Source organism: Camelina sativa, chromosome 12 (genome assembly GCF_000633955.1).
Source record: "Camelina sativa cultivar DH55 chromosome 12, Cs, whole genome shotgun sequence".
Taxonomy (NCBI): Eukaryota; Viridiplantae; Streptophyta; class Magnoliopsida; order Brassicales; family Brassicaceae; genus Camelina; species Camelina sativa.
Genome location: NC_025696.1, coordinates 4373563 through 4390030, shown reverse-complemented (window position 1 = coordinate 4390030; position 16468 = coordinate 4373563). Strand labels below are relative to the sequence as shown.

Below are 16468 nucleotides of genomic sequence, written 5' to 3'. Positions count from 1 at the left end.
GGTCAACAAAGGTCCATAGAAGGAATCATTGAGCTGTTTCAGGAGTTTGCAGGACGGTCGGGTTTACGGATCAGTCTCGAAAAATCGACCCTATACATGGCAGGTTTGGCAGACCACCAGCGTGATCAAATCTCTGCTACTTTCCCCTTCGCCACTGGCTCCTTACCGGTCAGATATTTAGGTCTCCCACTCTTAACAAAGCGAATGACAGCAACTGATTATGCACCGCTTTTAGACAAAATAAGACTGAAGATTAGTTCATGGACGGCTCGTTCATTATCTTATGCTGGTCGACTCACTCTCATCTCCTCTGTTCTTATGAGTATCACTAATTTTTGGATGTCAGCATATCGCCTACCTGCAGGGTGTCTTAGGGAGATTGAAAAACTTTGTGCTGTTTTCTTGTGGTCTGGTCCGGACCTTAACCCCAAAAAAGCAAAGATATCTTGGCGAGAAATTTGTAAACCGAAACAAGAGGGTGGTTTGGGTCTGAAATCTCTGGTTGATGCTAATAAGGTGAGTTGTCTCAAATTACTCTGGAGAGTCCTCTCGAGACAACCTTCTCTGTGGGTTAGTTGGCTCTGGACATATTTACTACCGAAGGGCTCATTATGGTTGGTGAAGACTGGCTCTACTGTGGGATCCTGGATGTGGAAGAAACTTCTCAAATACCGTGAAGTGGGTAAGACAATGTACAGGGTGGAGGTTAACAGTGGTGCCTCAACATCATTCTGGTATGATGTTTGGTCGCCTATGGGTCGGTTCATTGATCTTTTGGGTCCAAGAGGCTTCATCGACCTGGGAATATCACAGGAAGCAACTGTCCAAGATGCTCTGCTCACACATAGAAACCGACATCATCGGGTAGCAGTGTTGAATGACATTGAGGGTGCGATTCGGGCTGTTCAACAACGTCCCACTAGGATACAAACTGGTGCTGATGTTCCATTATGGAAAACTCAGGGTGGCCGTTTTTCCAAAAAATTCTCCACTCGACACACTTGGCACAATATTCGTCACCCAGAGCCACGGGTAGACTGGTACAGTGGGGTTTGGTACCCTTACTCCACACCCAAGTACTCTTTTTTCCACTGGCTTGCAATTCATAACCGCCTATCCACTGGGGATCGCATCAAAAACTGGTCCTCGGGACAACAGACGAACTGTGTTCTCTGCTCTGCTACGGAAGAAACCAGAGACCACTTGTTTTTCACTTGTCCGTACGCTGCTGCCATCTGGAATGATCTGATGCAACCTCTACTCTTGTCTCAGTACTCCACGGATTGGAACTGTCTGCTACCGCTGCTCACCTCGATATCCTTCAGCTTCATTCAACGCTTTCTGCTCAAATATGTATTCCAAGCAACCCTCTATCACTTGTGGCGCGAGAGGAATGCTCGGCGACATGGCGAACCCCCCTCCCCACAAGCAAGAATCATCAAACTCATCGACAAAAACATCCGCAATAGACTCAGCTCAATCATGGATCACCGCTATGATGAAGGTTTACAACTTTGGTTCTCCACACGAGCTTATGCTCAGTCCCCTATCCTCACCTAAGCTCAAATTTTTTTAGCTTTTCTTTTAAACTCTTCTAAACCAATGAAGCATTTATTGTAACAAAGATTTTTTGGGTTGAATATAATTTTACATTCATTCAAAAAAACAAATTTATTAGTATTCAAACAAATCTCTTTAGATACTCACCATATAAAATCCATCGAACCTATTTATTTGTGGTCAACAATTTAGACAAAAAAATCTTAAATTTCCTTCTTCTTTTTTTTTTTTTTCAAAAGATGTAGATCTTAGTAAATTTACATAAATATATATGTAGAATATAATTTTTTGTTTGACCAATAACAAGGAAAGTTAATAAACACATTAATATTTTTTAATAAAATACTAGATATTTTTTGTTTACAGATTCGGTATGTGATTATTTTCGTCATTTTATCTTAAATGGTTCGGTACAAGCTTTTCTTTAAACCGCAGAATCTTAATGGTTTAAGTTCCTTTTCCATTCACATAAAATCCTCAATTTCTCACCACTAAAAAAAAATCTTGCATTTGCTGCATTTCATACGCTCCTCCGTCAGTCTTAGATTTACTGAGAAGATTTATCCGACAACAAAAACCCAATAATCCTAACGTCAATCTCTTGTTATCCACTATTGTTTCTCTTTACTCTATTTTCATCGAACACAATCTAGAAAAACGGATAGTTTTCGCTTTTGAAATTCTAGGTAAACAACGATGTGACATAATCGATGTGGTTTCTTTCATAGTTTGGCTATAGTTTTGTTTCTTTTTCACTCTTTAAGCTAGGTGATTGTTACGTTTGTCTAAAAATTTATGAATTTACTGACCGAATTGTTTTGGTGTTTTTTATTTCTAGAGACATGGTCACCTCGAGCGAGAGAAAACTACGTGCTAGATCAGGCCCTAAACCGATCTACACCATGGACGATATGGACGAAGACNACCACACCACTATAATCTTATAATTGCGTTTAACAACAATTGTTTCACTTAATTTGCCAGATCACCTCTTAATATCTGAAAATCTATCAACTAAACAAAGTATATGTCATCTGTCTTTAAAATATTAGCACACTTAAAAGTAAAAAAAACCTTCATCCTACTGGTTTTGATGCAAATCATTGGATAGTGATTTGCTTGTGACCAATAGGATGAAGTTTTTTTTACTTACTGTTCTAATACTTTAAATCTGGACTGCATGCATCAACTCTCTACTTCCCTTTACTTCATATAACATTTTCATCCTTTCCATTTTGCATGTCTTCTCTTGAAACAAATACCAAATTTATTAGTATCGTAAACAAGATTTGGCCGCTGGGAGATAAAAAAGTTAAGATCGATGCGTATGAGGTTAACGCCAATACCATTAAATTCAGAATCAAAGACAGCTCGGTACGGTCTAGGGTTCTACGTCGTGGGATGTGGAACATTGCCAATATGCCTATGCTTTTTTCCAAATGGTCTCCGGTGATTGAGGATGCTCAGCCTGAGATTCGGACTCTGCCTATGTGGGTTACTTTGAAAAACGTACCCCACACAATGTTTTCGTGGGAAGGTATTAGCTTTCTCTCCAGTCCTGTGGGGGTGCCAAAGCGTCTGCATCAGGAAACCGAATTATGTAAAAGTTTTGAAGAGGCTAAGGTGTTTGTGGAGGTCGATTTGACAAAGGAATTACCTACCTCGTTTCGGTTTCAGTCGGCTAAAGGTCTTGATGCGGTGGTTGAATACAAGTATCCCTGGTTACCGCCACACTGCTCCACATGTTCTAAGTGGGGACATTTGGTAGATGTTTGTTTACAAACCAAAGTTGCAGTGGGAACCTCGGTTCCTGAACCATCAGTCGCTCCACCAGTAATCCCTGTTCTGCCTGTTACGGCTGTGGTTCCCTCTGTGTTGCCAACAAATGTAGCAGTTCCTGTTTTGCAGGCCCCTGCAGCTGATGTGGTGCACTTACCTAATGATCAGACCAATACAGAAGTAGCTTGGCAGGAAGTGTCACCTACAAATATTAGCCGTTCAAGGGTTTCTACACAGGAACAAACTGATCTGATAGTTTCTCCATCTCGGTTTGCAGTACTGATGGAGGAGGACACTGGAGAAACAGAGGAGGGGGAGGAAGAAGGTGAAATTGTTACTGAGTCGACATCTGCGGGAACCTCTGCTGTCTCTGATAATCCGAAGACTGTAGAATCTCAAGGCACTCGTCAATCTCTTCCACGACTCTCTAAGTCTCAGCATAAGGTGATTTCAGACCCTGCTCTTAATACCCGGATTCCGAGTGTTTTGACAAAAAAGGGTACTACTCGAAAGCCTTAAATGACGAGCTTCTCCTGGAATGTTCGTGGTCTCAATAAAACTTCAAAACATTCCGTTATACGTAGTTGGGTAAATAATAGTTCAATGCAGTTTGGTTGCCTATTGGAAACGAGAGTTAAGGATAATAGAGCAACAAAGATAATTTCTTCGGTTTTTCAGGGTTGGTCAACCTTAACCAACTATGAATCACATCCGCTGGGTCGTATCTGGGTGGTCTGGAGAGACACGGTACGGCTCACCCTTGTTTTCAAAAGTAGTCAAGTGGTCACCTGTTCAGTTCTTTTAGAAGGTGGAACAGAGGAGTTCTTCTGTTCTTTTGTTTATGCTTTGAATACTCCAGAGGAAAGGAGGGCTCTCTGGGACGAGCTTCGGTGTCACCATGATTCTCCATTGTTTACAAATAAACCATGGATGATTTGCGGTGATTTTAACGAGATCTTGGAAAGTGGGGAACATTCCAATCATGATACGCGGCAGTTTAGCACATTGGGAATGCGTGAGTTTCAAGATGTGGTACGCCACTGTTCACTGACAGATCTAGGCCATCACGGTCCCCTCTACACTTGGTGTAACAAGCGAGATGAGGGTCTTATTTGCAAGAAACTTGATCGAGTTATGGTGAATGAACATTGGGGAGATCGGTTTCCGCACTCTTACAGTGTGTTTGAGGCTGGTGGTTGCTCTGATCATGTCCGGTGTCGAGTGATTTTTGAGGCTGAAGCAACGGGTGGTCGTAGGCCGTTTAAATTTGCTAATGTTCTATCCAAACTCCCTAAGTTTCAGGAGGTGGTTGAGACTCATTGGAGTGCCACAACGCCGTTGTTTCCGTCCACCTCTGCCTTACATCGCCTCACAAAGAAGCTTAAAGATTTGAAACCAAGTTTACGTTCTTTGGGCAAGGAACACCTTGGTGACTTATCCAAAAGGACACGTGAGGCTCATGACACTCTATGTGCGAAACAAACTGCAACTTTAACGAATCCGACACAGCAGGCGCTGGAGGATGAGGCTACTGCCTATACCTTGTGGCACCATCTTGCTGAGCTCGAGGAAGGCTACCTCAAACAAAAAGCTAAGCTCCATTGGCTAAACGTGGGGGACATGAACAATGCTTATTTTCATAAAGTGGTGACTATTCGGAAAATGCAGAATTCAATCCGTGAGCTTCGAGGACCTAACGGGGAGATTTTGCGAACTAGTACTGAACTCAAAGCTGAGGCAGAGAGGTTTTTTAAGGATTTCCTGAACCAGCAGCCGAGTGATTTTGTTGGAATGTCAGTAGCGGAGCTCCAGGATCTGTTACCTTTCCGCTGTCAGGATGCAGATCGTGATATGCTTACAAAGCAAGTAACTTCTGATGAAATTCAGCAGATACTATTTGCGATGCCAAATAACAAATCTCCAGGTCCTGACGGTTATACCAGTGAATTCTTCAAGGCTTCTTGGTCCATTATAGGTAATGATGTTGTTGCGGCTATTCAGTCTTTTTTCATAAAAGGTTTTCTTCCCAAGGGTTTGAACACCACTATTCTTGCTCTCATTCCAAAAAAGGACGAGGCTACTGACATGAAAGACTACAGGCCAATTTCCTGTTGCAATGTGCTGTATAAGGTAATATCCAAAATTCTGGCTAACCGACTCAAATGCCTCTTACCGAGATTCATTGCCCAAAATCAGTCTGCATTTGTTAAGGAGCGTTTGTTAATGGAGAATGTGCTGCTAGCTACAGAGGTTGTCAAGGATTACCATATGGAGTCTGTGTCTCCTCGATGTGCGATGAAAATTGATATTTCAAAAGCATTTGATTCAGTACAATGGGATTTCTTGTTGAACACTCTTGAGGCTCTGCACTTCCCAGCTCAGTTTATTCACTGGATCCGTTTATGTATATCGACTGCCACTTTCTCTGTCCAAGTGAATGGAGAGTTGGCTGGGTTTTTCAACAGTTCTCGAGGGTTAAGGCAAGGTTGTGCCCTTTCTCCTTATCTCTTCGTTATTTGTATGAACGTTTTATCCCACATGATAGACCGAGCAGCCGCAACGCAACGCATTGGATACCATCCTAAGTGTAAGAATATTGGTCTCACGCATCTCTGTTTTGCTGACGACTTGATGGTCTTTGTGGACGGTCAACAAAGGTCCATAGAAGGAATCATTGAGCTGTTTCAGGAGTTTGCAGGACGGTCGGGTTTACGGATCAGTCTCGAAAAATCGACCCTATACATGGCAGGTTTGGCAGACCACCAGCGTGATCAAATCTCTGCTACTTTCCCCTTCGCCACTGGCTCCTTACCGGTCAGATATTTAGGTCTCCCACTCTTAACAAAGCGAATGACAGCAACTGATTATGCACCGCTTTTAGACAAAATAAGACTGAAGATTAGTTCATGGACGGCTCGTTCATTATCTTATGCTGGTCGACTCACTCTCATCTCCTCTGTTCTTATGAGTATCACTAATTTTTGGATGTCAGCATATCGCCTACCTGCAGGGTGTCTTAGGGAGATTGAAAAACTTTGTGCTGCTTTCTTGTGGTCTGGTCCGGACCTTAACCCCAACAAAGCAAAGATATCTTGGCGAGAAATTTGTAAACCGACAAGAGGGTGGTTTGGGTCTGAAATCTCTGGTTGATGCTAATAAGGTGAGTTGTCTCAAATTACTCTGGAGAGTCCTCTCGAGACAACCTTCTCTGTGGGTTAGTTGGCTATGGACATATTTACTACCGAAGGGCTCATTATGGTAGGTGAAGACTGGCTCTACTGTGGGATCCTGGATGTGGAAGAAACTTCTCAAATACCGTGAAGTGGGTAAGACAATGTACAGGGTAGAGGTTAACAGTGGTGCCTCAACATCATTCTGGTATGATGTTTGGTCGCCTATGGGTCGATTCATTGATCTTTTGGGTCCAAGAGGCTTCATCGACCTGGGAATATCACAGGAAGCAACTGTCCAAGATGCTCTGCTCACACATAGAAACCGACATCATCGGGTAGCAGTGTTGAATGACATTGAGGGTGCGATTCGGGCTGTTCAACAACGTCCCACTAGGATACAAACTGGTGCTGATGTTCCATTATGGAAAACTCAGGGTGGCCGTTTTTCCAAAAAATTCTCCACTCGACACACTTGGCACAATATTTGTCACCCACAGCCACGGGTAGATTGGTACAGTGGGGTTTGGTACCCTTACTCCACACCCAAGTACTCTTTTTTCCACTGGCTTGCAATTCATAACCGCCTATCCACTGGGGATCGCATCAAAAACTGGTCCTCGGGACAACAGACGAACTGTGTTCTCTGCTCTGCTACGGAAGAAACCAGAGACCACTTGTTTTTCACTTGTCCGTACGCTGCTGCCATCTGGAATGATCTGATGCAACCTCTACTCTTGTCTCAGTACTCCACGGATTGGAACTGTCTGCTACCGCTGCTCACCTCGATATCCTTCAGCTTCATTCAACGCTTTCTGCTCAAATATGTATTCCAAGCAACCCTCTATCACTTGTGGCGCGAGAGGAATGCTCGGCGACATGGCGAACCCCCCTCCCCACAAGCAAGAATCATCAAACTCATCGACAAAAACATCCGCAATAGACTCAGCTCAATCATGGATCACCGCTATGATGAAGGTTTACAACTTTGGTTCTCCACACGAGCTTATGCTCAGTCCCCTATCCTCACCTAAGCTCAAATTTTTTTAGCTTTTCTTTTAAACTCTTCTAAACCAATGAAGCATTTATTGTAACAAAGATTTTTTGGGTTGAATATAATTTTACATTCATTCAAAAAAACAAATTTATTAGTATTCAAACAAATCTCTTTAGATACTCACCATATAAAATCCATCGAACCTATTTATTTGTGGTCAACAATTTAGACAAAAAAATCTTAAATTTCCTTCTTCTTTTTTTTTTTTTTCAAAAGATGTAGATCTTAGTAAATTTACATAAATATATATGTAGAATATAATTTTTTGTTTGACCAATAACAAGGAAAGTTAATAAACACATTAATATTTTTTAATAAAATACTAGATATTTTTGGTTTACAGATTCGGTATGTGATTATTTTCGTCATTTTATCTTAAATGGTTCGGTACAAGCTTTTCTTTAAACCGCAGAATCTTAATGGTTTAAGTTCCTTTTCCATTCACATAAAATCCTCAATTTCTCACCACTAAAAAAAAATCTTGCATTTGCTGCATTTCATACGCTCCTCCGTCAGTCTTAGATTTACTGAGAAGATTTATCCGACAACAAAAACCCAATAATCCTAACGTCAATCTCTTGTTATCCACTATTGTTTCTCTTTACTCTATTTTCATCGAACACAATCTAGAAAAACGGATAGTTTTCGCTTTTGAAATTCTAGGTAAACAACGATGTGACATAATCGATGTGGTTTCTTTCATAGTTTGGCTATAGTTTTGTTTCTTTTTCACTCTTTAAGCTAGGTGATTGTTACGTTTGTCTAAAAATTTATGAATTTACTGACCGAATTGTTTTGGTGTTTTTTATTTCTAGAGACATGGTCACCTCGAGCGAGAGAAAACTACGTGCTAGATCAGGCCCTAAACCGATCTACACCATGGACGATATGGACGAAGACAGCTTCGAAGACGAACGAACAAGCGAAGAGGTGTTAGTCTTTGTCTAATTGTGCATTCCACTCTTTAAGCTAGGTGATTGTTACGTTTGACTTATGAATTTACTGACTGATTTTTTTTTGGTGTTTTCTTCTAGAGAGATATGGTCACCTCAAGTGAGAGAAAACTACGTGTTAGATCAGGCCCTAAACCGATCTACACCATGGACGATATGGACGAAGACAGCTTCGAAGACGAACGAACAAACGAAGAGGTGTTAGTCTTTGTATTATATATCTTATTTCTCTTGTTACAAACCTATAATTATTTTATCCATTTTTATAAGGTTTGTCCTCTTGGGGAGATTGATAAAATTTTGAACCGTGAATTTCGTCCTGTGGCATCTAACGATCCGGATTCTGAACCAAGCCAAATTCCTGTGAAACAATATCTTGTGAAGTGGAAACGGTTATCGTACTTACACTGTTCTTGGTAAATCCATAGCTTTTGCGGATATCATGTTTATTATGTTTGAGAAGACGTTAATTATTATGTTTTTGGTGTTTTTTTTTTTTTTTTGTTGTCTGCTCATCTTATCTGATAACAAGTGACATATATTATTAATGTTTATTTTCCTTTTAATTTCCAATGACAGGGTGACCGAGCAGGAATTCGAGAAGGCTTACAAGTCACATCCTCGTCAAAAATTAAAGGCAAGGGTGAACAAATTTAACACTACGATGGACTGTACCATCAGTTTTAACGGAGGTGATGAGTATATTGCCATTCATCCTGAGTGGACAACTGTTGACCGGATTCTTGCTTGCCGGTTAAGTGATTGAAATATATTCCTTTGTTTTTTATTCATGTGTTCATCATATTTCTCGTATTTTTTCACTATATAAAAATGTGACACTTGGTTGTTTTATTTCTCACTTGATGATGATGCAGGGAAGAAGGTGATGGGAAGGAGTATCTGGTGAAGTTCAAAGAACTTAATTATGACGAAACTTACTGGGAAGCTGAATCAGACATCTCAGCATTCCAAAACGAAATTCAAAGGTTTGAGGATATAAACTCTGGCACTCGTAGAGATAAATATATCGAAAACGAGAGAGATCAAACGGAATTCAAAGAGTTCGATCATACTCCTGAATTCCTCAAAGGTATTTAGACTACTATCTCTTGAACTATTCTTATACAAGTTTATGTAGTTATATCATTGTTCCTCTTGTTTGGTATTTTTGATTTAGAATTTTGTGATTTATTTTATCTTTTGTTTTTGAAGGCACACTGCATAAGTACCAGCTCGAAGGGCTTAATTTCTTGAGGTATTCATGGTCCAAGGGAACCCATGTAATCCTTGCGGATGAAATGGGGCTAGGTATGAATTCTTCAGGAAAACATTTTGCTAATTTTTATCATTTTGTGTTGAATAAGATTGGTATTAATTAATACGTGGTGTTATAGGGAAAACAATACAGGCTATTGCCTTCTTGGCTACTCTGTTCGAGGAAAACCAAGCTCCTCATCTGGTTGTTGCTCCCCTCTCAACCCTCCGTAACTGGGAGAGGGAATTTGCCACCTGGACTCCACAGCTTAATGTGGTATGTATCCTGTTTCGGTTTCGAACACATCATGCATGTAATATAGTAGTATATATATTGTTGTTTGTTAATTAATGTTTTTTACTTTTACGATGTAGGTTATGTACACTGGGACTTCCGAAGCACGTCGTGTCATAAGGGAACATGAGTTCTACTTAGGGAATAATAATATTAAGTTTGATGTCCTCCTCACTTCGTATGAAATGATTAACGGCGACACGGCATTTATGAAACCAATCAAGTGGAACTGCATGGTAGATTATCTAAATGATATATACTCTAATTCTTTATGTCTTTCTTTTACTATATCTTATATTTTGCTAATTACAGTATTATTTCTTTTTCCCCCTTGTTAGATTGTTGATGAAGGCCATCGTTTGAAAAAAATGACTTCAAAGTTGTTCTATTCATTGAAGCAATATACGAGTAAGCATCGCGTTCTGCTGACCGGAACACCACTTCAGGTTCGTTAATTTGTTGATTTTGGTTCTTTGAATCTCCCAATGAAAAATCTTTTGTATCACTACTGATTAGATTTTTTCTTTGGTATTTTTTCAGAACAACTTGGATGAACTTTTCGTTCTCATGCATTTTCTTGATGAGACGAAGGTATTACCCAAAAGATGACACATACTAATATCCACTAAAATAGCTACTAATTGGCATTGCTTCATTAACTATTTTCCTTTTCATGCTTGCAGTTTTGGAGTTTAGAGGAGTTTCAAAAAGAATATAAATCTATAAATCTAGAGGACCAGATTTCAAAACTCCACCAAGTGTTGGCACCGCATCTGCTTAGAAGTAATAACCAAAAACATTTTTTTTATAAGTTGCAGGCGAAATCTCTCACGAAGGAATAGCTAGCTATACAATAATGTTAACCATGGTGAATATTTGCTTTTACTGTTATTCCAGGGGTAAAGAAAGACGTGTTCAAGGAGGATGAGCTGCCCTCTAAGAAGGAGCTCATTTTGCGTGTTGATCTGAGCAGCCAGCAAAAACATTTGTACAAAGCTGTTCTTACGCGTAATTATCAATTCTTGACAAAGAAAGGAGGTGGTAAAGTAAGTTTTGTTGAGATATATGATTGTGCTTATGCAGATGTATACATATGATCATTTTGGTTTAGGAACCTTTTCGCCTGTATTTGGTAGGATATAACTCGTGTTGGTTCAAATGTTTCAGGTAGTGCTAATGGAATTACGAAAAGTTTGCTCTCATCCATATCTGCTAGACGGCGTTGTGCCAACTTTTGAAAACGCAGATGAAGCTTTTAAGTAACATTTCATCGATCACAAATCTTGACGGATTGATTTCTCTTTTTCAGTATTTGTGGAGTTTTTGTGCTGACTTTTGCTTGATTTATTTTTTAACTGTGCTAAAGACAACTCCTAGAAGCTTCCGGAAAATTGCAACTGTTGGACAAAATGATGGTCAAACTCAAAGAGCAGGGGCATCGAGTGCTCATATACTCCCAATTCCAACGCACTCTAGACCTTTTTCAGGATTACTGCAGTTATAAGGTAGCCTGATTTGCTATATCTATGTGCATGTCGACCTATATATATTGACTATTTGACTTGTTCAGTTGGTGTTGTTGCTATGCAAATCTTGCGATAGAATTAATCCTTTCCTTCCACTTATAAAGTTACTTGTTAAATCTTAAGACGCAAGGAACAATAACATAGTAATTACCAGATATTACTTGGCTCTATTACTTTTTTTTAATAGTTTGCTTATATGCATGGAATCAAGGATTTTTTTTTTATTCATATGATATTTTGTGCCCTAACAGTTTCTTTTTACTTTCCAGAATTGGTCTTATGAACGGATCGATGGAAAGGTCAATGGTGCTGAGAGACAAGTACGCATAGATCGTTTCAATGCAGAAAACTCTAACCGGTTCTGTTTTTTGCTCTCTACAAGAGCTGGGGGAATAGGAATAAACCTTGCGACAGCTGATACAGTCATCATTTATGACAGGTTTGAGTTCCAATATCTGTTAGATCAATTGTTTTCTTTTTTTTTAAGCAAGTTGAATGCATTAATAATCTAGACGACAAAAAAAAAATGCATTAGTCACATTCCTGGTTAATTTATTAAAGCTTGTTGGAATTTTTGTTTAAAAAATAACATGGTTTTTTTTTTAATCTTCTAAGTTACGAAGGTAAAAATATACTACTATTGTAGAGGCATATATGATGGTTGTGAATTGTGATGTATTTACTGACTGTTTTTAGTTGGTTTTTGTAGCGATTGGAATCCCCACGTGGATATTCAAGCTATGGCGAGAGCCCATCGCCTTGGCCAAACCAGTAAGGTAATTTTATCATCACGTCAATATATAAATGTGGGATCAATTTGCAATTTCATTCTTTTCTTTATCACGATTGATTGAGTCTATATTGTCTACTTCTGTAGGTGATAGTATATCGCCTTGTACATCGACACAGTGTGGAGGAAAAAATTATCGACATAGCTAAAAAGAAGATGCTTCTACAGCATCTAGTGGTGGGGAAACTTAAACAACCCCACCTCACTCAAGTATGTTTATATTTTTTTTTGTTTATTACCAAATAGATTTGTTCTCTTATTTAAGAATCAGTTCCATATTTATTCACATGATTATTGTAAGATTTTAATCATTAATTGTTTTATTTTCATGACTCAAATTTAGGATGAGCTTGACGACATAGTCAAGCACGGCTCCAAGGAACTATTCAGTGAAAAACATGATGATGAGGCAGAAAGCTCTGGCAAAATTCATTATGATGATGCTGCTATCGAAAAGTAATATATATTTTTTTTTTCACTTTCCAACTGATTCGACTATAAATAGTTCAAAGACACCATCGTTAGTTGCATGGAATATTTATGATTTATCTCCACTCTCTTTCTTCTGCAGGTTGCTTGACCGTGAGTGTATAGATGCTGAAGAGGAGGGTGATGAAGAGGAGAATAGTTTCTTAAAGGCTTTCAAGGTTTTCTTTGCTTCTCTTCTTTCTATTTTTCTGCAATTAAGTAATTGACACATTTATTCAGTGGCATTAATTCTAAATATAATATCTAATGTATACAAACTTTTGGTATAATTTTTTCATGTATATTAATTAGGTGGCCAATTTTGAGTATATTGATGAAAATGAGGCTGCGGCTGCAGCAGTAGAGGAGGCACAAGCTATAGAAAACAAGTCTTCAGCAAAAACTGCTGATACTAAAAGTCATTGGGAAGAGCTTTTAAAAGGCAAACATGAAGTGCACCAAGCTGAGGAGCTCAGTGGTCTTGGAAAGAGGAAAAGAAAGTGCAAACAGGTATACTCTTCTTGATCCAACATGGTCATACTGTAATTGCTTTGTTCTTGTATTTATTACTGACGATGTACGTACATTGATTTCATAGTATCTTTTAGGAAATGTGTTTTTAATTTTTCCTCTTTTTGTTAATTTTCTTAGGTGAAATATGCTGAAGAAGATGATGATGAGTTTTCTGGTTCAGAAGTGAGCTCCGATGAGAGGGAGGAAGCAGTTGAAGTAGCTCCACAGAAAACCCCGAGGGGTAGAAGGCCTTACAGAAAAAGGGCTCGCGGTACTATACTTTTTATTATTATTATTATAATTATTATATATCCAAATATATCGATCACTGATCTAAGACATCAGTGCATGGATACAAAGGTTGCCAAGTTAAGTAATTTTTTCAAATATTTTTTGCTGTAAGATAACTCGGAGCCAATACCTTTGATGGAAGTGAGCTCCGATGCGAGGGAGGAAGCAGTTGAAGTAGCTCCACAGAGAACCCCGAGGGGTAAAAGGCCTTACAGAAAAAGGGCTAGCGGTACTATACTTTTTTTTTTTTTATTATAATTATTATATTTCCAAATATATCGATCACTGATATGTGACATCAGTGCATGCATGGATACAAAGGTTGCCAAGTTAAGTAATTTTTTCAAATTCTTTTTTTGCTTGTAAGATAACTCGGAGCCAATACCTTTGATGGAAGGCGAAGAAACCTCTTTGAGGGTGCTGGGTTTTAATGAGATTGAAAGGAAAGTCTTTTTAGATACGTTTAAGAGGTATATCTTCTTTCTAATAAGGTCTTCTAGACAACAACAACAAAAAAAGATTGTTTGTCTGAATTGTGAATTGGTGTCTCTCAAAGCATCATCGTATGATCGTATCAGAAGTGTCTCAAAACAACTTTTGTATAGGTATGGAGCTGGAAACTTTGATTGGAAGGAGTATGGTCATCCCTTAAAGCGGAAGACCGATGACGAGATTAAAAAGTATTGACTTCAGCCATTTCTGCTCTTCCCTTTCAGCTGCTTTACAAAAACTTATCATTTCTTTGTGAAAACCAATTGTTTTTTCATTAATGACATGTTTGATTAATTTTTGTTCTGTCTCAGGTATGGGGTACACTTCTTGAGACACATTTCTGAAAACTCCAACAATGATTCTCCAACTTTTTCAGGTAATTTATCACTTATCCTAGTAATCTGTCTTTGTTGGTATTTTTAGATATTTACATTATATTGCTTTTCTTTGTTATCCTTTTTTAAAGTTATTACCGCATGCAATGATCTATGCAGACGGTGTTCCCAAAGAAGACATAGTTAGTGCGGAGCTGCTAATCAGCATGACTTTAATGATGCTAGTAAAGGAGAAGGTAAGCCTGCCTACCATTATTCCAGTGTCGATAGAATTTAAAACAGTAAGTTAGTACTACTAGTAACTGAGGTCATAGCTGTATCTAGAACCAAAACTTGAGAATATCCAATGCATCTAGCTTCCCTAGTTTCTTGTTTAATGAAATTGGGTTTGGTCTGCTCCTGATTTTTTGACATCGCTTCTAAATGTTTGATGTGACAGTGTCAATTTATGGACGACCATCCGACAGGACCTGTTTTCCCTGACCACATCGTCAAAATGTTCAGTCTGAGAAGAGGACCACTTTCTGATGAACAACATGACAGAATTATTATTCGTGCTGTTCATAAGTAAGATAACCTTTCAAAGATGATCCTTACTTTAAAAAAAAAAAAAATAATAATTCATTTTGTTTGCTGATCTTCTTGAAAATTTGATAAATATAGGCATGGATTGGGGAGATGGGTGACCATTATAGATGACAAAGAGTTAGAGGTCGAAGAGATTGCCTGCAAAGAACGGGGTTTCCCTTTCCCTTGGACAACTTCGTGTGGTGCTGAACAAGTTGGCTTGCCAGAGAGTAGCCTGAATCAGGAAACTGGTAACGCGGGAAATAATAATGCTTCTGCTGGTAGAGGGAAGAGAAGCTCATATCAAACCTCCATACTTGCTCAGCTTGTAGAAAAACGATTTACGAATCTGGAGAAGGCGATGAAATATGAGTACGCAGTACGTAACCTCTTGTGCCGCCCACTCACTATTTTTTAATATTATTCTTTTGTCTTAACATGTTACTTCTACATTGTTCATCACTACTGATCTTTGGTTGCAGGAAAAAATACTTGCTAGACAAGCAGAAGCTGAAACAAAGGTGATGAATACAGTGGGAACGAGCTCTGTAGCTGCAGATAAAGAAATACTTCAGACTGAGCCCATAAGTTGTACGTTTCTACTTTCTACAGTTACAAATGGATATTAATCTTCATATTTTGATCCTCACGGGGAAGCTTTATTAAATCTTGCAGTTTCAGAAGATATTTCTGCAGTTGCCGTTGACAACAAGCAAGACAGGGTTGAAGAGGCTCAACTTTACAAGGAGGTAATATAATATGAAACACATTTCTCTTTTCGCGGATATAGTTACGACATGGACCAACATATTAACTTATCTCTCTCCCTTTCCGCACATTTTCAGAGTGTTAATGAGAACATAAGGGAGAAGGGCTCGACATCCTGGAGTAACTACATTTTGTTGGATAGTGATTGATTCATACATCGACAACCATTGTTACTTCTTTCGTTATTGTTTGGGAGTTGACTGATTTTTTTTACTTTTTCTCAATTTAGCAGAGATCGATGGACTAAATTAAGTTACATTTTATTGAATTTATTTGGAACAATCTAATATAATTGGCAACAATCTATTTTACTTGGAATTATTAATTGCTATAGTTCTTGAGTTGCAGACATTAATTATAGTTTCTTAGGTATAACCGTACGTATAAGCGTATAATAGCAGCGTATACGAACCAGAATAGAACCAGACCTACACTGTATAGTTAGTTTCAAACTTTTAGTAAAAGTTTCAATTTTTATTATGAACTAGTTTTTTTTTTTGTCGGCTATTATGAACTAGTTTAACTAGATTGAAACTACAATTCTCTTGATCAACTATGCACACACAACTTGAAATAACTCCAAACACCAGCTTATAAACAAGTTTTTGCCACTAATCTCTTTGTTAATGCCAATTTTAATCCTTGCATGT

The 16468-nt window shown here is 38.6% G+C and overlaps 1 protein-coding gene across 1 annotated transcript; it reads left to right on the top strand.

The window, feature by feature from the left end:
- LOC104733185 (CHD3-type chromatin-remodeling factor CHR7) lies at positions 8386 to 16107 on the top strand. The gene is made up of 31 exons (XM_019233477.1): positions 8386 to 8496; positions 8601 to 8717; positions 8790 to 8935; positions 9099 to 9272; positions 9395 to 9609; positions 9732 to 9827; positions 9914 to 10050; positions 10149 to 10304; positions 10407 to 10514; positions 10609 to 10659; positions 10752 to 10851; positions 10966 to 11123; positions 11236 to 11327; positions 11435 to 11573; positions 11864 to 12033; positions 12304 to 12370; positions 12472 to 12594; positions 12728 to 12840; positions 12956 to 13031; positions 13165 to 13362; positions 13504 to 13575; positions 13780 to 13885; positions 14024 to 14126; positions 14262 to 14336; positions 14460 to 14524; positions 14643 to 14719; positions 14923 to 15050; positions 15147 to 15429; positions 15533 to 15641; positions 15726 to 15799; positions 15896 to 16107. The coding sequence occupies exons 1-31, from the start codon at positions 8386 to 8388 to the stop codon at positions 15965 to 15967; spliced, it is 3711 nt and encodes a 1236-aa protein (XP_019089022.1). The 3' UTR covers positions 15968 to 16107.